The 22,252-nt window shown below is 35.7% G+C and overlaps 3 protein-coding genes across 7 annotated transcripts in view; 1 reads left to right on the forward strand and 2 right to left on the reverse strand.

The window, feature by feature from the left end:
* tp53i11a (tumor protein p53 inducible protein 11a) overlaps positions 1 to 5,294 on the reverse strand; it is a 31,818-nt gene extending 26,524 nt beyond the window's left edge. Inside the window, exons 1-3 of one of the 4 annotated variants that reach the window (XM_079605314.1) lie at positions 5,117 to 5,294; positions 3,421 to 3,481; positions 1,874 to 2,004 (exon numbers count right to left, since the gene is read on the reverse strand). The gene's annotated coding sequence lies outside the window, so the exon portion shown is untranslated. Of the gene's footprint in view, positions 1 to 649; positions 761 to 1,223; positions 1,314 to 1,873; positions 2,005 to 3,420; positions 3,482 to 5,116 lie in introns of those variants that run through there. The other 3 variants (XM_079605315.1, XM_079605316.1, XM_079605313.1) reach the window with 3 other exon arrangements.
* Positions 5,295 to 6,402: 1,108 nt separating this feature from the next.
* On the reverse strand, positions 6,403 to 8,403 carry hsbp1a (heat shock factor binding protein 1a). The gene is made up of 4 exons (XM_079604803.1): positions 7,828 to 8,403; positions 7,224 to 7,290; positions 6,919 to 7,063; positions 6,403 to 6,661 (listed from the first exon to the last, which is right to left on the reverse strand). The coding sequence occupies exons 1-3, from the start codon at positions 7,870 to 7,872 to the stop codon at positions 6,942 to 6,944; spliced, it is 234 nt and encodes a 77-aa protein (XP_079460929.1). The 5' UTR covers positions 7,873 to 8,403; the 3' UTR covers positions 6,403 to 6,661; positions 6,919 to 6,941.
* A 1,005-nt stretch (positions 8,404 to 9,408) lies between these two features.
* Positions 9,409 to 19,240, forward strand: phf23b (PHD finger protein 23b). 2 transcript variants are annotated; one of them, XM_079605533.1, is made up of 5 exons: positions 9,409 to 10,042; positions 11,207 to 11,238; positions 11,322 to 11,414; positions 12,369 to 12,972; positions 13,539 to 15,078. In XM_079605533.1, the coding sequence occupies exons 1-5, from the start codon at positions 10,015 to 10,017 to the stop codon at positions 13,730 to 13,732; spliced, it is 951 nt and encodes a 316-aa protein (XP_079461659.1). In that variant the 5' UTR covers positions 9,409 to 10,014; the 3' UTR covers positions 13,733 to 15,078. The 2 variants fall into 2 exon arrangements, with proteins under 2 accessions (XP_079461659.1, XP_079461660.1); XM_079605534.1 differs by lacking the exon at positions 13,539 to 15,078 and adding an exon at positions 16,198 to 19,240 and having other exon boundaries at positions 9,529 to 10,042.
* Positions 19,241 to 22,252: the final 3,012 nt, after the last annotated feature.

Below are 22,252 nucleotides of genomic sequence, written 5' to 3' on the forward strand. Positions count from 1 at the left end.
GGTGACTGCAAGTGTCTCTTCGATGTCTGGTACTTTGTATAGCCTAGGCTAGAGACTACTATAAAAATTAACTTAGTCACTAAATTAAAAAAGTGACTTTAACAGACATCTGTCCTTATTCTATGTAGCCTAACGTTACTTGGTTTACACAACTATTTAATTCCACCACCTTCTTTACTCATCATTAATATGACCATGTATTGATTGTAGGCTATTACAAATGCACAATGCTCGCCCCGAAGACAGAAAAACTGGCCAAAGCCAGTACACAAGCTGTATTATGACAGATAGCACGGACGGAGCACGCCGAGTTTGGAAGAAAGTTGATTTATTCGCTAACTTTTCAATGACAATCAGTTGTTCTTTTTAGTCTAGACTCTAGAGCTAAAGCAGAGAAACACTTTAAAATTGTAAGTGTGTAGGCTAATTACCGTAAGTTGTTTTCACGGTTTTATTAATCGAACCAAACAGAGAGAATGTGACGAACACACTACGGTCCCTGCTGCCTTTAAAAAGAAAATAGTCCTAAATAACACTTTTCCTCCTTTTGAATAAAACCAACAGCGATCTATAATGCTTGAGTTTAATGTAAAATAACTAAAATTGCAGCTAACATTTCAAAAGACCAAGAAATGATGATCAGTTTTACCTTATATCGCAGACAATCTGTTTGCTGCCTTGTATGCAGTGCGCTCGCGTGGTACAGTTGTGACAATCGCAAAACCAACACAAGCCACACGCACACGCACTCAGTTACCGTAAGCAACAGAAGAGAATTCGCGCGCAACGCCAGGAAACTACCGTAATGTCTGCTTAAAGGGATTGTTCACCCAAAACAACGAAAATGATGTTATAGGCTATATTATTCCAAACCTGTATGCATTTCTTTCTTCTGTAGAACACAGAGAATGACACACAGAAATGAATGCAGAATTTTCATTTTGGGGTGAATTATCCCTTAAAGCTGTTTTTTGGAACCTGGGTTTCTGGTCTAGTCACATGATTCATGTTAGTCATGACTCATGTTCACTGTTTTACCCCAGAGCTATCAGAAACAAATATAATATTGGAATTTTAGCTTGTGTAATTTACTCAAAATGTCCCAGTTAATGATATAGCCCATATGACCTGACAGAATGTTCCTTGTAATTAAAGACAAAAAATGTGGACAGCCAATTTAGTATGAACTGGTGAACATACCAAATAGGCTACCAAATACATACCAAAACAAACCAGATGCAGAAGGGTCTTTAAATCCATATTGTTCATTCTGCAAATAAGAAAACCAAGTCCAATAACCCGCTTTGATTTTACAGCAGAGCCCAAAAATGGTGTTGAACTGGAGGCGATCATATTCTCACATAAGATTACTTGCATCCTCAGTCGATTCCTGTCACAGCTAATATCGTTGCATGTCCAGCACCCCAGTGAAAGTCCATTTCATATTACCGAATGTTAGTTCCTCCATCTATTCCTCAAATCTTTTGAGAAATTTGATCAGAAATTGTATACCTCACTGTGCCCTAGTTCTGAACAGCATAAAAGACTACATTGCTCTTACACAAGATCACAAAAGCAATTTAATATTGTAGTTAAGCGGGCTATGTTTTGGATTACATCACATGCACCTCTGATAAAAGGCTCTCAAACAGAACAGCTTTGGCTGCGCTCCTGATTACCTCTGACCCTCAAATACAGTCTGTAACCAGTATGCAATCAGTCTTATGCACTAGAACGTGCCTGCATGGCCTACTTACTCTCAGGAAAGAGGAATAACTCATTGATGACATGTGAATATGTCTGAACGAATGTTTCATCTGTTTCAGAAAATATAAAATACCAACAAAAGTAACATCACTGAATGTGTTATGACCTCAGTAATAGAGTGGAGTCCCAAAGAGGAAAATGCTCAGCCACTCCCCTGTTATTATGCTTCCCGTGACACTTCTAATGGATTGTGATGATGACTTGAGATGTAAAAGTGATCAGAAGAGAATCTGCATCCTGCCACAGAAGGGGAAAGAGAACCACAGTTTATAACAGCAGATGCGTTAAATTGCAAAGCATGAGTAGATGATAGCAAAGAAGAGAGCAAAGAAGAAATTGACGGAAGGAAAAAAAAAAAATACAATTAAATGAGTAGTAACGACACTTTAGAGAGTATATTAACAGGCTTTAGCTTTGGTTTGATTTCCTCTGCTTTATGTCATTTTGTTTTGAATGGTATTTTCTGTAAATTTTCCATGAAATAAAACTGCAAAATTCATGTCTTCCATTTATCCTTCATTAAAACCTTGTTTACATTATGTGAAAAATATTTACTTTCTATTCAATCTATTTTTCTACCCAAGTGTACTATAACTTGTTCATCTGAAGAGGGAAAAAAAGATTGAATTGAAATTAATTTGTACAACACTTGCTCTATCTGAGACCTTTCATGGACATCACAGACAAGAAGTTACAATTAATTTATTTTATTTTTTTAAGCAGTTGTCAGTCAGGCAATTTTTGAAAACACAATCTGTCCCACTTAAAACAAGAAACCTTCCTCCAGAACACCACATGAACATGTTGAAAGTACACTTTAGACCTCAGTAAAAAAAAATATAACTGCTACATGACTTGTGAAAAAGGATTATTGCAACATCTAAGCAAAGTGAACTTAAATCCACCAGGTTTAAGAATCACAAAGGCTATAACTGTATAACCCATCTTGTTACATTAACATTTTAGATTATAATTTATGTTCTAATTTATAGATGGAACAATACTGGTGTCCATACACAGAATATACAGAATCCACAGTGAATTTATATTGGCTTTGCTTGTGACTTACCTGTACTTGTGACAATTGATTGGGTTCAGTTTAATGTATTTAAGTGCAGTAATGAATCAGAGACTGAATATTTGTTTTCATTTATTGTCATCAAAAACACTACATTTCTAAAAACGTACATTTCTGTCCATCGGGCTGTTATATCTCCCCTTCCAGGTATTTGAATAAATACCACATCTGAGGCCAAAATGCATGGTGCTCCATCTTTTTGTCCATATCAACACTCATGAGTACTCAAAGAGTAAAAAAAAGATTCCCTTTAAATCTGAGGGATGTGTAAGGCCATAGGATTTATGAAGTGTAAAAAAAAAAAAACTGCAAAATCCGAAAGGCTGAAGAGTTTTGTTATATGGGTTGTTGTGATAAATTCACACAATGAAGGGCAAAATCCTGCTCAGAGAGAGAGAGAGAGAGAGAGAGAGAGAGAGAGAGAGAGAGAGAGAGAGAGAGAGAGAGAGAGAGAGAGAGAGAGAGAGAGAGAGAGAGAGAGAGAGAGAGAGAGAGAGAGAAAGAAAATGGTCCACTTTATGTTACAATCCAGACTCCATAGGGAAAATGTACTCCCAGCTGATGTATAAAATTACCTCTATTGAGTGTGTTGAGACTTTCAGCTTCGAGACAAAGAAGGGAATCTAATTTCCAACTCTTGAAAAAAAGAAAAAGAATATATATATATATATATATATATATATATATATATATATATATATATATATATATATATATATATATATATATATATATATAAACCCTTACTGTTGCACAAACACATATATAAAAGATGCATACAAACATCATAACACATCGGCAATGAGTATCTTTTGTCTCAGACGTCACTATCACCAAAACACAATCATTTTCTGAAAGAAATTTTGTAAGAAAAAAAAAACATTTGGGACTAGGCCTACTCCCTAAAGGAATAATTCAGACAGAATCTTGCAATTTTGTCTTTAATGTGAACACTTATTGACAGCTAATTGATTCTGCCTGGTCAATTCTAACAAAAATGTCACAGAATATATATACATCTTGTAACAAGATTTCAAATCGATATAACTCACTGTAAAAAATGTGGCTGCGATTAGTTAAAATTTGTTGAGATAACTTAAATATCCAACTTAACCAAACTAAACTAAAGTTAACTAAACTTAATATTTTAAGTCAAGCATGAACACATACTTTTTAAAGTTGAAACAATGTTGGATTTTAAGTTGTGATAAATAATCGCAGCAATTTTTTTACAGTATGTAGAGAAAGAAAAAAAACTGGAAAAAAATGTTCAATAACAAAATAGCTCCACCAAGTGGACATTACTGATAATGTTTTATTTGTGAAGACTTGCCATAACTGTATGATATACACTGTATTGTTGAACATTTGTATTTTTATTAATTAAAGTTAAAAAAGATTAACAGATACAGTAACAAATGTATTGCTCATGGTTAATTCATGTTAGTTAACACACTAATGTTAAAGTGTTACCAAAATTTCTATGTGAATAATTATAGTAACTAGAAAAAAAATTATGTTTTCGTCTCCAACTGTCTGCCAACATTCAGCATCATGTGCTATTTGAAGAGAGGAAATCATTGTTGTGTGATTGATCTGTATAAGTTTGATATTGTCACTTGGTGTAAAACTGAGGACATGTCAAAAAAAATTGAACCCAATACAAATACAATCCTCAGACCAGACGACCGGTTTATGCATTTCATTGATAACTTTAAATGATGATAATCTTCTCTCTCATTTAATAATTTCACAAACAAGGTCTGTTCAGTATGCCTACCAAATGTTTTGACAACCATTCACAATAATGTGTTTGTAATAATTCCAAGCTGAACTCTAGTTGTCAGCCCTGGACTCAATCTCATAAGATACTGTACATGTACTAACTCTAGTTATTTTGCTAGTTGGGTTAACTTTTTTAGTTGAGAACTATGCCATGTGTAACGTTACCACAGTATTATAGTATATTCTAATTTTAAGGTTTGACAACGTTCTCTAAGCTTAGTTTACTTTCATTTAAGTTATCCATGCAAAAATATGTTCGAGCTAGCACACCTTATCTTATCTATTATTGCATACATACCTGATGAGTACTATTTTACTATGTTAGGAAAGTCGTACTTTTGTCGCAGAAAGAGTCCAAATAATAAACCCAGTAATTACGGTAGGCTGCAGCTAGAGCCGTTGTCTCGGGTTAAATCTCACAGCTTTTATCGACTCGTGTTTGCAATGTGGTGGAATTATGAATAACTTATTGTATGAGGCTTTTACCTGTGCGAAATTCATGTGTCCTGATCATAGACTGTAAAAAAATAGGTCCTGATGCGCATGTTGTGTGGCTGAGCAGGGGGAAGTCAGTGAGCTAGTTATTAGCAAGGGAGCTAACGTGGTGATTTCGGGTTAGCATTAGCAGACTATACACTAGCATGCTAATGGTGCATTCAATTCTTGTCGGAATCGTATTTACGATTTATGTAGCCTAGCCACCAAAAACGTCATAAATACGAGTGAGAAGCTCTGTATTTTCTTTCCCCAGTTTCTCGAGTTGGGGGCGTGTTCGTGAGAAACGTGGCGGTTTAGGTATTTAGCTGTTGTCAGGCTGTTTTATTTACAACAAAATAAGCAAATTGTCTGCACAAAATATAATAGTATTGAAATATAAAAATATGTAACTATAAAGTTAACAGTGTCTTCTTAAATGTATTAAAACCATTCAAAAAATCTAAACACACCTGATGCACATTGTTCTTAATTTTCTAGAAATAGAGTTTAAAAACCTTGATGTATTGTACCTGAATTCATCAAAATTATATATATATATATATTTATATATATAAACTTCAGAGAAGGACTTAAATGTTCTAAAGCAGGTTTCAAATCAACGTATTCAAGTCTGATGTAGAATATTATCCAAATCTAAAATATGTGCCTAAAAGCTGTAGAACAATCTGTAAAGTATAGACCCATCTTAATTTTTGTAAACAGCAAGTAATAAAATAAATTATTTTAATCAATTAATATTTCCGGTTTAAAAATGATGTGTCATCAAGCCATTCTTCCTGCGATTCATTAATTTCTAACTGGGCGTTGTTTGGTCAAAAATGTAATTGGCAAACCCATAATAGACCTCATTCCCTCTGAATGTTGATGCCAAATCCAGAGATATAGTCAGATAAACAGAGTGATTAAAAAAAATCACTTCCACATCTCCAGAGGTTTAGCTGATCTGCTGCCATTGATCCTAGTCGCTAGTGAAGGTTTGGCCAAAAACTTTTGGGACTTTGGCCCAGTTAACCTGCTGGTTGATGCCATAACCACACCGACTGGCAGCATACATTTTTAATTGAAGGCCATTTAAATGTAGCCATGAATTCTGATTAAATTATTTGTCTATGAAATGCAAAAAAAAAAAAAACATATATATATATATATACATTTACACTGTATGGCATTATTTAAATAAGTTGCTATATGCTGTTGGTTATATAACATGGGACAAGTCCTTCAATACACCCCTACTTTAATAGGAAAGAAACCTGCGATCATCAAGTAATTTTATGGTGTTTTTAATAATCAGCAAAACATGCAGGAACCACATGATTTCCCCCTGCCATTACAATGAATAAATACAAAAGAAGATTTTAATATCTTAATCTTCTGACCAGTAATCCAATTAACCTTACAATATGTAATATAATGTGTAATACACATAGGCAAGCACCATTTTTAATGAATTGCTTAAAAAAGGATTAATTCACATTTCATTTAAAAATTCTGATACTGCAGTAGAAGGTCTTCACTGTGTTCCTTGGCAGTCTGAAAAGGAAAAGATAGCAAACGTAAACAAAACAGAAACAAGATCACAAAACAACAACCAGACATAAATTTACAAATAACTTTGTTTAAAAAAAAAAAGATGACTATAAATGTGACTTTCTTTATATACCGTGTCACAAGCAAAAGAATCCAAATGTAATTTCAAATACATGTTCTACTGCACTTTATGGAATGCAAGTGTTCTCTAAATGGTAACAAGGCATCTTTAAAGTGGCAATAGCACCACCTACACTTACTAAAATGGTGTTGGTCATTGCCTTCAAGCGGTTCCAGAGGTCTCAGAGACTTTTATCTCCTCCTCTAACTCATCCACGCCTGCCTGAGTCATGAGATCCGAGATGTTCTTCTCCAGGTCATCGATTCGCGTACTCATCTCATCAAGTATTCAAATTAAGACAAAATCGTTTTTGAATAACCGATCATCTCATAATCAAGCTAGGAAGCATGAATCAGGTTTTAACTGTGTACAAAACATAGTTAGTGTATTCCACTCAACTCAGCTACAATTGGGTCTGAGCAATTATTATATGCAAAAGGATATTTCGCCCAATGATCTGGTCTGACATGGTCTGGAACTTGTCCTGCATCTGCTGCAGCAACGTCTGTACCTGAATTGAAAAAAATAAAAATGTTAAAGTAAAAACGAAACAAGCAGCTTCACTAAAATTGTGAATGAACAACTAGCATAAAAGAAATATCTAGAATCGTGTGGGTTTTGCGTGGGCTTCCCACACAGGAGTAAAAACAGCAGTTTAAGGGCATGCTCTCCGCCCACGCGTGGAACTGAAACCATAGTAACAAGGGAAACCTCTCAACATCATCGTGTAACTGTAATCACACTCAAGATACCTGCCAGTGAAATAAAGAAAGCTCTCATTTCATAACCCTCCTGAAAATAAATGATATTGATGAAGAAAGAAAACATTTCCTTTAGGAACTCATTAGATATATCTGTCAGTACGAGTTTAAGAAACAACGATTAATGAAGTCAGGCAAATCACTACACTTAACACTTCTCAATATTATAACGTTAACTTACACTAATTAAACTATACTTTGGTTAGTGGAGAAAGCGTGACAAAATACTAGGCGGCTGTAAAAGTGCGCGACCCAGCATTGTAGCTCGGTGAAAATCAAACACTCACCACAACAGTCAGGTCCTGCGATGTTTTAAGGTCCTTCTCGGACATTATCTTCTTCAACAATTATTCGTGCCTTTGCGTGTGATCAAGAGCCCTGTCAAGGCAGTACAGTACTGTCTGTATGAAGCATTCGAGGTGGAAACTGTCGTGGAAGCAATAGCTGATTTCGTTGTTAAGGGGTTTGGTCAGTGAACTAAAATCAATAGAGCGGTTTATGCATTTTAGCTGCGATCATTTTATTCCCTAAAGAGGGCGCTCGGTGGCTCAGAAAGTGTCCTACAGGGGGCGCTCGGTGGCTCAGAAAGTCAGAAATATTTTTTTTGCAGCAGAAACAAGAATATTATGTCACATAAATCTGAGCAGCTGAAATTAATAGTGATTAGTGCTGGCGATACAGTTACAAATAACTTAATAAAACCTTGATTTTCAGCCTTTTGATTATATTTTATGGTCGTTTTTTTTTTTTTTTTTGACAGAAAAAATTTACAGTTCTCATAAAAGAGCAGGCTAAAAATACCCAGATTACCTACTTCTTCAGAAAAGATTTTGAAGTGTGCATACGATGGACACTTTACTATCCCATGTGGCCACGGGAGAGGATTCATGAATGCCAGTGACGCTGGTAGGTCACATGACAATGACAATATGGCGAATGTAGCACGTCCAGATTACATTCATACTACACACACTCATACATGCTTTTTTTAGCGCTCATGGAGTAATTATTGAGACGCAGTCAGAGCTTTTGCGTTCTCTGGCAAATGTTTTGCGTTCCCCCGAGAAACTTTGCATTCATTTGAAAAACCTTTTGAGCTCTTTGCGCGCAAATAAAAAGTTTTCTCTGCGGTATGAAAAAGTTTTTGCGAGGGAACCCAACGTTTTTCTGGGAACTCAAAACATTTGCGAGAGAACGCAAAAGCATTGACAGATGTTTTTTTCCTCCGTTCCATATTTATTCCTTCACCATGTCCCTTCAGGGGCTCCATAGCTTTTCAAGAAATTAAGCAGAATATGTATTTTTGTCACTCTTTCCATTCTTAAATTGAATGGCTCCACAAATTATAGCATTTGAGACTTTTATGCTATTTAAGATATTAAAGACTTTTTATGGCCTTTTGACATTATTAAGTTTTAATATTTTATTACCAATATGCCAGCGGTCACGCTGCCAACCAGTACTAGTTATTTCCAAGATTTAAATAATTTTATTTACCAGCATCTCCTGTACAACCGCCATTTAATCAACAGTAGAAGAAGATGCGTCTCATGTGAACCGATGCTTTCTAATCCCCCTAACGCCCCCTTTCCATGTAAAATGGTTATTTCATAGCACACAGCTTCTTAGCCATTCCTCTGCATTAGGTTTAATGGTAAAACGTCATTGGCAACCGACAAGAACAGGAAAGTAAAGCCTGCCTGTCTAACTATCTTACTTATTGATTGAAATGTCCACATATCTGCATAGATAGTTTATAAATGTATTACAATTAATTTAATCATGTGCACAATGCAAACACAAACCCTAAGATTTACAACAGATATACTCAATTTCCCATAAATACAGCGACTAGCGCAATGAATCATGGGTATTGTTGTGTATTTGTCATTGCATTCAGTGCAGTCTTTCAGAAAATCTCATTGGTTGAACTACATTTCCCATTAACACTTAGAAGGCAAATTTTACATCGCAGCAACGGCAATTTCACCGCAAGGGGTTTCTTGAGTCAGTTGACATCGTCGACTTTGGTGAGGCGCGCCGAAGGCGACACGCACACGTAATTTTTTTGGGGGAACTTTGGTCGTTTTCCCCCTTCGCCAAAAAGGATAATAGCCCGAACGCAGAGTTTATTTGTATTACTAAAATTCGTTGGGGGAAAAAAATGCTGGATCCCTGGTTTTATTATTGGTTCTTTTTCACTTGGTGGTCCGTTAGGTAATAGAAGCTGGATTATTTTTGCAACGCTACTTGCTGACCAAAATTAAGTTAATTAATCCTTCCAGGGACTCAAGATCCAGCGATATTCCATTGGATCTGTTTGTAAAACGAAGTAAAATCGTCGTACAAGTCATTCTGATGCCCAGCTAACCAGGCGATAGCTGGTCAGCCGGGGCTTGCTGCGCCCAAGCCGGGCGAAGATTGACGCTGCTCGGTGTCATCCAACTGAAGAGGATCGAGTTTATTAGGCGACAATGCTTGAAATAATGTCCGAGCACCAAGGTAAAGAAAAATCTTGACTTTGATTTTAAATATTTAAACTTTAACCATGTTGTGATAAGCAACACCCATTAACGATCAGTTTTAGCAGAGTCAGCTAACGTTAGCAGCTTTAGCAGTTAGCAGCTTTAATATTGTAGTAATTTAACATACTCTTTAGTTTGTAAGTCTTATTTCTCCAGTAAGCCTGATTCATAGCCAGTCACTTTGTAGTGTATGATCGTGCTAATGTAGTAGTGGACATTTTACTTGCGCTGACGAGCTGGTTCATACAGGGATTGGCCAAGTTGCTATCTTGTGCAATGGAGTGAAATTAGTCAAGTTGATTGTAGCTAGATGTTAAGCAGTAAGTCGTATGATCCAAAACCATTCCTGATGTCCAACCACTGTTTTCTGTTTAAACGATTTAATGTGCACGTTTCCCCAACCGCAGTTACGCATCGTTGCGCATTTTGTCTTCGCCAATAACACGTAAACCAGCTCCGTTTTTAAAGTAGTTGCTGCTGTTGATCGTTTTTAACCCGATGCCAGTTGAATGGCCTTTGCTTAATACCCAGTTCGGCGTTTTCTCTGATATTTTTATATAATTTAAGACAAAAACGTTGCCTTTTTAAAACCGATCACTGTATTGTGCTTCGCGTTGTAGCATTTCGCTGCCTGACTGTAACCCATTGTTTTGCCGCGGTAAATGTATTGTTGATGGTGGGATCTCCTCTTAACACTTATTTATTTGGTTGTTGTAAATACTCGATAATCAACCATATATGATTTTATAAGAGTTTCCAAACCAGTGAAGTTGTCTTGGCTTGTTTCGACGTCGAGAATTAAGGCTTAAGCCACATGCTGCTGCGTCCTTGTTCCTTTATCACCGCTTACTGTTTATGTCGCTAAATTAGTCTAGTTTTCTCCACAGTTTAAGTCCCTCAAACCGTGTGGGTGTTTGGATGTAAAATGGTGCTTTGGACACTTGAATTTTACGCCTCGATCAACAGGGTGTCGCGAGGAATAGCACAGTTAGCCAGTTAGCTTACCGTCGAAAACGCACTTTTTTACCAGGTTTGTACCACTGAAAACGGCACGAATCGACTCCGTGCAACGTCCTTTCGGTCAAACCTGCTGTTTAGCCTCGAATTAATGTTATTCTTTCCCTTTCTTTTTGCTACATAGATTCATTACTGAAGTGCAAAGCAGAGACTCTGGTAAGTCGAACAAGGAAATAAAAAATGTCACCCTACAGATGGCAGTGCTTGTCCCAATGCTAATAATTGATGTTCATGTCCAGCCATCAGAGAGAAGACAGAGGACAGTGGAGGACTTCAACAAGTTTTGCAGTTTTGTTCTTGCTTATGCAGGTTACATCCCTTCTCCAAAGGAGGTAAGAATGGAACATTTTCACATTTATGTGTGGTTTTATGTATTGAACCCCTTGCCAAATTCATGTTACCGAAGACCTCCAAGTGCTGCAACATTTTGACATCCATTTCAGGGCATGGAGCCTGTACTAATGTGCTAGGTAGGGTTGCACCAGCCATTCATAAGTCTCTTAGGTAAAACAAGAGCTTGTTGGGTCAATTCAGTAAATCTGTTATTTAATACCAACCGTTACTACTGGTCTAAGGCTTCTGTAAAGTTTTAGTTTATATGTAGAGTTCCTTCAACTAAGTTTTTTGGTACAATGCAAAAATATTTAGTTGTGGGTAAGTTGTAACCTTGTGCCTCCTTGTCAAAACTAGGCTCAGTTGTAACTTGTGCACAGTTGGTGCAACCAGCTCCTTGATTGGTAGAGGTCAACCAACCTATACTTGTTTTTTCAGATAACTAAGTTGGAAAATCTAGCAGATAACTGATTAATTGGCTGATAGTTTTTAAAGTCATGAGTTTAAAAAAGCAGTGCTGATTTTTTATGAAGTGAACAATAATGACCTGCAGATGATAACCGTGATAACCTGCAGATTTACAGCGTGCAACCCAGGGGTGTCCTGTCCTGCTCTTGAAAGGCCACTGTCCTGCAGAATTTGGCTCCAACCCTAATTAAACACATCTGCACCAAGATAATTAAAGTCTTCAGGATTGCTAGAATCCTCTGGGCAGGTGTTTTGGGACAAGTTGGAGCTAAACTCTGCAGGATGTTGACCCTCCAGGATCAGGATTGGACACTCCTGGTTTAACCTGTACTGTCAATGTACATTTTCCTTTGAATGTCTTCTTAAACTTTTGACTGGTCTTTTGAACCTGTATTTCTAGATGTCAGTGATGGCTTTGGTGTTTTAATACCAAATATCCTCCGATCCATCCAAATTGAGATTTGTGTGCCTGTTTCTGTCGGCAGGAAAGGCCTTGGTCGGCAGCATCCTCCAGTTCTCCAAATAACTCTGGTGCTTCAGGAGAAGGCAGTGCTTTAGGTGGAGCGAGTTCTAACATGGCTCCCAGCTGGAGTCACGGCACGTCGGACTTGCACACCATCCACACCTTCGTTCGCAAGGCTCGTGCCAATAAGAGCAACAAGAGTATGCGGCGGCTCTCATCTGACAGTTCCCTGATGGACAAAATGCGTTTAAAAGACTCTTTCTATGAGGACCAAGTGGCCAGCAAAGCTGAACGCAAAAAGGACAAGAAGCTGAAGCGTCTTTCTCTAGGTTCAGGCGCTGGCAGTAGCAGTAGCAGTGGTGGCGAGAAACGTGCAAGGATCAAGCGCAGTAAAAACCCCAAACAGTCCAAAGCCCTTAAGAAGCTTAAGAGCTCGGCCCACAGTGAGTCAGACTCTGAGAATGGTCTCGGTCATGGAGAGGAGCATTCGGACCCGGGAGCAATGACTGAGCACAGACTACAGGCACAGGTGAAAGAGGAGAAGGAGGAGGCCACCCAAGAGGCAGATATGAGCTCCAGTGAAGGCGAGACTTGGATAGCAGATGAAGACATAATGGTGGAGTCAGGTTAGTTTATTAGGGACTGAGGAAGATTTAGATCAATTGTTTGTGTGTGTGTATATATGTATGTATGGTTGTGTGTGTAATAAATATATATATATATATATATATATATATATATTAGGGCTGTCAAAAGATTAATCGCATCCAAAATAAAAGTTTGTGTTTACATAATATATGTGTGTATACTGAGTAGAATTATTATGTATAAATACACACACACATTCATGTATATATTTAAGGAATAATTGCATTTATATACTGTATATACATTTATATAATTTATATTATATATAAATATTTTATATATAAATATAACCAATTTTTCTTAAATATATACATGATTGTGTGTGTTTTTATATATAAATTATTATACACAGTACACACACATATATTATGTAAACAAACTTTTATTTTTGATGCGATTAATCACGATTAATCTTTTGACAGCCCTAATATATATATTAGTATACACACTCACATATATAATTTATTTTTTATGTGTAGGACTTAGTTTTTCTTTTGTTTTTTATATATATATTTTATTTATTTTATATATCTTTTCCTTACAGGGGACGATTCGTGGGATTTAATCACCTGTTACTGCGGTAAACCCTTTGCAGGACGGCCCATGATTGAATGTAGTCAGTGCAGTGTGTGGGTGCACCTTTCTTGCGCCAAAATTAAGAAGTCTAATGTGCCTGACATATTTAATTGCCACAAATGCAGAGACTCTCGGCGGTCAAGTCAGAAAAAAGACACTTAGATGAGGGTGTTCATTCCCTCCAAGCTCTGAATGTTCCCGGTTCTCCAGTTTTTGTATCCGACACCATTTTCAGTTTCAAAATCCTTCTTTTTTTTCTTTTTTTCTTTTTTTTTCTACTTTCTTTGCATTTCTAGTTTTGGCAACTAGTTACTCATTACGTTTTGCAGTCAGGGGTCTTAAATACAGAGGAGAAATAATGTTTGAATTAATCTCTTACCTCCTGAGTTGGTATTTGACCATGAGTAGTGTGAATTCTTTTTGGCTCAAATGTGACGGCTATTATTTGTGAACTATCCTTTTGTCACATCAAATTGACATTTGTTTGAAATGATTGGCTTGCATATTGGGTAATTGGCACTATTTTCCTTTGTGGGAAAAGTTAGAGGGCACCGTTTCCCCCGTACAGTTTCCACAAATGTATACTATATTGGTTGTATTGATACTACAATTTAAAAGTCTACTTAAAATAAAATAAAACTATACAAATTACAGGAAAATGTTGTCATGAATTTGCCAAAGATATGATATGAGAGATTGTTGACACCACTGCTATTAGAAAATTCATTATTTCTTAGTGAACTGTCCAGTTGATCATTTTTTGTTTAATTTGGATAAATGGCTTTTTTTTGAAGAACAGTAGATGTATTGTGTTAGTCTGAATGCCTTTTCCTGTTGGTGATCATACACCCTTTTAATTGATGTTTGTCACACCCAAATGAACTTCAGTCAGCTAACATATATTAGATGATCAAATATAAAGAGCTATACAAGTCATTTAAGCAGGGAATCCTTTCAGTTGCAATTATTGATATATCAAACATTAATTTCTTCTAACTCTACTGGTAATGTACAGTATGTTAACCCATGTACTTTGTCGAAGAATCTATCAGAACTGTTCAGTCTTTAATCACTTGCACAACATAGTGTTTTTTTTTTTTTCCAATGTGTTAGAGATTTTTTGGAAGATTTCAGTTTAATAAGATGTGAAGGCTAGATTTAGGAGCTTTGCTGAAGCTGTCCTCGAATGGAATGGTTGTAATTGTTTTCAGGAATTGTTTGAGAACTGGTGAAGATTACTCATTTATGCTAAGAGCTCTTTCATTTGAATTAGTTTGGAGACTGTTGATTGGATTTTTTTGTTTGTTTGTTTGTTTGTGAAGCAAGGGGGACTGGAAATCCCCATAAACCGAACATCTCTTGCTTAATGTTTCAGTCTGTAAATAGCACAGATTTTGAGAAGTGTACATATGTGAAAGTGAAGAGAAAAGCAAAGCAAAAGGTATATTTTTTGCATCTGATATCGTTTTCTTTAACTACCTGAAGAAATAAAACTTTTCTTTATTGGGCTTTGAATGTCTTATTTTCCTAATCTAGTTTATTTTCATTCACAGAGACATGATGCATGTTTACATAAGTTGAAAGAACATTATACAAGACTCAGTAGTTTATCCATGAGGGTTTTATTTTGCAGCAACACCAGTTCAGTGTCTGTCAGTTTGCACCCCACTAGAGGGAGCTGATAAGCTAATATTCATAAAACATAAATACAAATAAATAAGTCACAGTTCATAAATTTGAGATGCAATGACTTAATAGAAACCAAAAAAGGACTAAAACTACACAACATAATAAATTGTCGTTTTAAACGGTATATGGAATCTGTCAGCTTGATCACTTTGCGTCATACTCCTTGAAATCTCCAGGTTCCTCCTAAGGGGGAAAAAAAATTATTTGAACATTGATAGTTTATGCAGTCTTTATTTCAAATGTATGCAGCCAAGCCACCATGGTTCTCTCTTGTCTGAAAATACCTTTCTTTTCCAAGTAGACAAGTGGGAGCTGCCGATGGGGTCCAGAGGAACAGTGATCCTCCTCCTAACGGGAACAAATGTAGAAAAAGTGTGAATTTGATCTTAACATCATAGAATAGCGGCTACAGAGTTCCAAAAAAAACTTATTAATTTTGAACTCAATTTACAAATTGTAAAATAAATAGAGATTGAAAAAAAGATATATATATAAACATAACAAAATGATCTTAAAAGTGTTATATTTAATGGAATAAATACTTAAAATGAATGCGTTAAGATTCCAACTGACCTCTTATCCTTATTTTTGCGGCGGTTGCTGTTTGCCGGTGGCACATTGATATGATCCAAAGGGGAAAAGAAGGCAGGAGACTTAGCCGGATTGGGATCCCAGTCCCGAGTCATTTCACCTTCATTTCCTGGGAACAAGTCTGCCAGATCAGAGAGCTCATAGATGTGTGGTGACATCTCCTGATCCGACCTGTGATTGCTCTGCAGGGAATTCGATGCATTTTTAATATATCTGATATATTTTAAAATGCGTCCATTTCAATGCTATATTAAAACGCATCAGAACTGTATATAAATGTGTATTCTGTTGAGAAGAGGATAAATGAAGCGTATAAGTAATGTGATATTTACTCTTTTCATTCGCAGTCTGTCTGGTATCAGGAAAGCATAAAGCTCGTCCATCAAGAAGTAGACAACCAGAATAAGTAGCAAACACCTGGAGCACATCATCTGAGGGTACAACATCACACCAAATATTATATTGAGGAAAATTGTTTCAAATATTTGCTTTGACGATAAACTGTTCACAGTGAACACATTCTGATTGAAAGTTTTTTCAAACTTCTAGTTCACACAGAGTTTCTGTTTGCTCTCACTGGCCACATGTTACCAAAAATGTTGCAAATTCAACTCAATTATTAAGACAAAATTTAGAATCTAATCAAAGTATATTGTGTTTCTGATATTTACCTTCTTGGTGAATTCGTCTGTCCTTTAGAAGGTTCTTCAAGAGTTGTTTGACAATGCTGCTCTGTCCTGTCTTGTATGTGTATGTTGCCTTGCCGTCCTCTTTGTCAAGGGCATGTGTGTTTTGGGTATTTGTAGACCTGAAGCTGGGGTGGGTTTATATAGGATGACCAGGAGATTATGGATAAAGGGAGTCGGTGTGTCTAGCATGACTTCACCCACCCTCCAAAAAGATTAGAACATGATAAAAGCATCATTTTTGGTTGTTGTTAAAATGTTCTAGTTCAAACTCAGGTTAACAAGTTGACAAGACAATATACTTTGAGGGCAACCACATAATATTATAAGAGACTTATAAGTCAGTATTTCATAATGACATGTTTCATAGTATGAACAATACATAAACTTTTGATTTCAAATTGATATACATATTGCCCTGGAAGGCGTGTAAGGCTTGTGTTAACTCCGTATTAAACAATTCTGTAAGTAAATGTGACGATGTGATTTCTGCACTGATTTTCAAATTCTGATTGACAAAGAAAACGTTTAAAGGGTTCTGTCATGCACTTCATATTACCTTTAGACGATGGATTTCGTTGTGATTCATTTCTTTATTTTAAGTCAATTTTATGAAGTAGCTAATAAAAATAAATAAATGTCAATAGTAATCAAAATAACTCATTAAACATGAAAGTATTATTCACTCATTTAACACATCTCTCCATTGAACCTATTTGGCATAAAGGGTTCTTCAAAATTGAGTCAGGAACTGTAGAGATCTATGTTATGACAAAAAAACTGAAAAATGGCTGATATTAAAATTCTACCATATATTCTCGGAATGAATTAATAAATATTCTCGAAATGAATTAAAAATAGAACATTAAAAATTTAAATTAATTATATGCTACAAGTGAATTTAGGCAGGGTGGACATTAATTTTGAGATTTTCCAAAGATTACATTTAATAGTGTTATTAATTAGTGTTTTTAAAAGAATGTTATTAGTCATTTTAAAATGTAAAATTGTACAGTTTAATTGTTTTTTAAGGGTGTTAATAAGTAAAGAGAAACTAACATATACAGTTAAACATGTCAACAGATATAAAAATTAATCTCTAATATCCGCTAATAATGGTTACGGTTCTGATATTATGCATGTCTAGTAATTTTATGAGACACCATGCAACCCTGTGCATTTTAGCTGGTTGACATTCATACAAATTCTGAATGTTCAGTCGTTTGGAGACTGTGTGTGGCCTGTTCAGGTATCAGATAATCTTGTCTCGCCCAATTTCAGTTTCAAAACACTGGATTCTCATCCACGTACACCAGAACGGTCTCTCTCTCGGTCTCATTAGGGATGGTCGTAGTATTAACAGAGGGAACACACACACAGAAACAAGTCGAAAAAAAGGAGGAGAGGCCTCTGTGGATGGCCTACCAGCAGTCTGACACGTTTTCTCTTTTCCTCTTTTCCTCCCTATCCTAATTATCGCTATTCCGGGCAACCGGGGCCACTGACATAGACTAGCTGTTGACAGACAACCCATGGTGAAAATAAACTACCTTTACTAAACAGGGCCGCTGCAATCCGCCAAGATGTCTATCAACAAACACTGGGAACAAATTGTTGCCACTGATTACTCTAATTAGTGTAAAATGAGTGTGTGTGCTCTTTTTTTGACAATCCCGCCTTCTCATTTCTCCCCTATAAGTACCTAGAGGTCCAAATTTAGAACAATACAATTCTAAAGCCCAGTGCCAGCACCAATATAAGCGTTTTTGTGAAAATGATTTGCAGAATACATTTTTTTTTTTACTATGCATGTTATTTTAGGCTGCGTATTTTCATTGTATATAACATTTATTGCAGACGCAGTAAAAAATTTCTAAAACTTTTCAGATGATAGAATGGGTTAATTTTCAGCACTTCATTTGGCGATTCAATAAGATCTTGAGTAATATGCAGAGGGCATATTGCACTTCTCTGATTTCATCCAAGGTATGGATCAGTTTTTTTTTCTACAGTACTGCTCACTACATTTGCAATTCATTAAATTGAAAATATATTTGTCTGCTGGTTTACAGCCCTCTCTCAGCTTTGTCTTATGGATGTTGAGTAGGTGAAAAGTGCATGCTCTTTTTTCTTTTTCTTTTAGTGGCTACTGTGTGTACATGCAGTCCACTAGTTATATTACAAAACAAAATGCAGAACATTAAACCAAACATTCAATTTAAAGTTTAAACCACAGACATGACAGGGAATAACAGATAGAAACAAAAGTGTTAATCTCTGTGAAAAATGCAGTCTTTTAAGTTGAAAAATTTGGAGCTGTTTAAAAGCTGATTGAAGCTGTTTTACTGCATAGCCTAGTTATTTGTAATGCTTCGATAGACAATGTTTATCTGTGTTTAGTATTTGATGGTGAGTGTCTCTTTTGTAAAATCTTTCTTTACATTGTTTTCAGATGTTTCCAACTTTGTTCTTATTTGTAAGTGCAATTTGTACAAAAATGTGCATGATTTTTTTTTTTTTTTTTTATCAAATGTCAACTGGAAAAAAAAGTAATTTCAGTTGGCATGTATGTGTATAGTAGGGATTTCCACAAGGTGGTACTATAACAAAAATTATTCTTGTTACAAACATTTGACATTATCTCTGCAATGTACTTAATTGTCTCGAAATCTCCCTTCAACAAGCAAAAATAAATATATTTTCCAAAACATACTTTATTGTAATTTTTTGCTAAATATAATTGATTATTTGTATGATTTGTTATTAATGTTTTGTATTTTTTGTATTGGTTTAAAGTGAACTGTGTGACCGGGCATACTTTTGAGTCTTGACATTCATTCACATCACATATACAAATTCACAGCCCTTTTATAAATGCGGGGTCTATAATGTGTGATATGATTAAAAACAGCTAGTAATCATTGTCAGAATGGGTGAGATATTTCACAGAATCTTCTCAGTTGTGCCTCCTAGTTTGGGGATATAAACAACATGGTAAAGCACATGTTTGTGACTAAAACTTCAAGTTTTTCCGACTTGCCAACGGGATCAAAGGATTTATCACGTTTGACCAATAAAATGTCTTGTTTGGTGAACAATTATATTTTTCATATATCATTTATATAGCCTAAATTATGAAAAGCTTTTACTCAAAACACCTTTTTTAAGACACGGTCATGGTATGAGTATTGCATCTAATTTCGGAGCAGATTGGAGGTGTTGCTGATGGTTATTTATGAGTGTTATGTGGTTTCCACGCGTGGGTCTGTCAGGAAATAAATTCAAGCTGCGCAAGTGTTTAAAACAAGCTATATGTGGGGTATGAAATATAAGAACAAATGTTAAAAAAAATCCCCATGTTCTTCCCATTTCTTTGTCGTTTACTGAACAGAATTATCCTCTTTTTCTTTTAAAAGTTAATCTAACTTAGTTGCTTAATGGAAGTCTCGTGGGTTTCTCAGGTTTCTAATCGAATGCGTCATACAATGGGAGGAGTCTGATTGAGAGAAAACGAATGCTTCATGTTTGGGCGTAATGTTAAAACGATACAAACAGTCTTTTTATTTTTAGCAAAAGTGTATAGCGAAAGTGAAGAAAAGTATTTAAAACTGTCTTCTTTCCATAAATCCGAATAATCACTGCGACAACAAAACTACTCTGTGGAGATTTTTTTCCCTAAGGTTTGTTTGAGGAGTATCAAGCCTGCCCCAAGAGCTGAGATGTAAGTGAGAGTTTTTATCTTGGGTTATATATATATTTTTTATACCCTTTTTGAAGCCTCGGCTATACAGAGTAACGTTAGGCTACGGTTTAAAGGAGACCCTTTTGCAATATTTTTGTTCGCTAAATTGTTAATTGGCTACACGTTTATAATAATGATCTTAATTAATTGTGATTAAATAGTCTATTTTTTCGAGAGACCTTTGGGGTAAGGGTTTTGGATCAGTTTCTACATTTCATTTCCCTTTTAATTTTTTTCGCCATGCTTTCTTTTGTGAGGAAACTGACAAACTGTGTAGGCTAACGTTACTTGACTAATACGATAAACAAAATCTAATATCCGTCGCCACACCCACCTGACCTGACGTCATAGTGTTATTGCTTCAGTGTGTTTCTCCCCATCTAACCAAAAAATTACTAAACACGATAGTTATGGTTAAATGTTTGGCACGAATCTTTCCCACGAATTTCCTTTAAGATCCGTTTGGCTTTCCGTATTTCTTCATGTAAACCTGAGTCTTTTCATTTCAAGTTGAGCTTCTGTTCTTTCGGACCCGTTTAGCTTGTTTCCAGCGATTGTATTGTTCACAATACAACTTCCCTACATTTTCTTCTCCCACCTAGTGATCGTGGTGCTGCTATACAGGCGTTGGCTCTGGAAATCACACATCTGTCTTCAACATGTCTGGACCAGGTAATGATGATAATCTGTTTGCATTTTCCTTGAAATGCAACAGCATGTTTGTGGATTTGTAGTTTAGGAAATGCAGCATGTAATGATTTAAACAACCTGTGAGTTTTGCAATAGCTGCCCTACAGTACCCACCTGCTGTAACTCATTCATTGTCAATCATTGTGCTGAACACTGTCCACACTGTCTATATATCTATTTACATTTTTCCTCTCAAGTGTGATTTATGCTGTTTCAATGAAGGTGTGAAACTGAAGGTGAAAACATTTTCTCTAGAGGTCAGTGGGAAAGGAATGCAGGAAGTGTAGCCCTACAAAAGTGGCTGTGTTCCACATTTATAAGTTTCCACAGTCTATAGCGAATGTGGGGGATGTCTGTGATCCTACACCAGGAAATGGCTGGCCTGTGGCTTTAACGTTAGTTTTAGATATTTTTTCTTATTGTACAACATGTTTGTCTGATCATACAAAACTGATATCTGTAAATTAATATGTGGTCTCTTCGGTGCCTGTTGGCCATCATAAAATGTAGAAAATCAAACTCAGTTTTTAAAATACATTTTTGTGTAGTCATTATAGGGTGATCTAAAATCAGTTAATTGCACAGTGTCTGAGCAAAAACAAGTTAACATACTAGGTTTATCAAATAAAAAAAACTACATGGTATTTAAAAGTGTAATTTAAAAAAACATGATTTTTCTAATATTTTATTTAATATTTCCCTTAACATGGTGCCAGTGCCAAAGTTGACCACATCAAATTTGAAAGATAAAATAGACAGTTAAAATAATCGATACGTTTTTATCCATTTAAAGAAGTGATGACTGCTTTATGATATGATGTAATTTAATTTTTTTCAACTTTCATTTGAAGGGAAATTAGTCAAAAATAACAGGGTGGACAATGAATTGATGGACAAGCTAAAGACCGATTTATCGATTATTTTTAAAATAAATGTAATAAATTATCAAATAATATGCATTAGAGAGAATCATTTCTGATATACCCAAACGATATAGTAAAAAACTGGAATAAAATCATGTATAGTAAGTGTGTTGTATTTATCATGAAAATGGGGTACAGGAAAAAATGGTGATATGTGTTGGTTCAAAATGCTGTAAAACCAAATAATTTTTTTTATTTCTTCAATGTGCTAAGAGTTCAATTGGTGTTATTTATGACTAAGGCTGGTTTCAAATTGATATTGTTCATTATTTTAAGGCAGTAAGATCATGTTCTTTACGGGGGACACAAAAGCCACAGAATCCCGGAAATGACCCAGCTCTATCATAAGAATAAATGTGTC

Source organism: Phoxinus phoxinus (assembly GCF_949152265.1).
Source record: "Phoxinus phoxinus genome assembly, chromosome: 2".
Taxonomy (NCBI): Eukaryota; Metazoa; Chordata; class Actinopteri; order Cypriniformes; family Leuciscidae; genus Phoxinus; species Phoxinus phoxinus.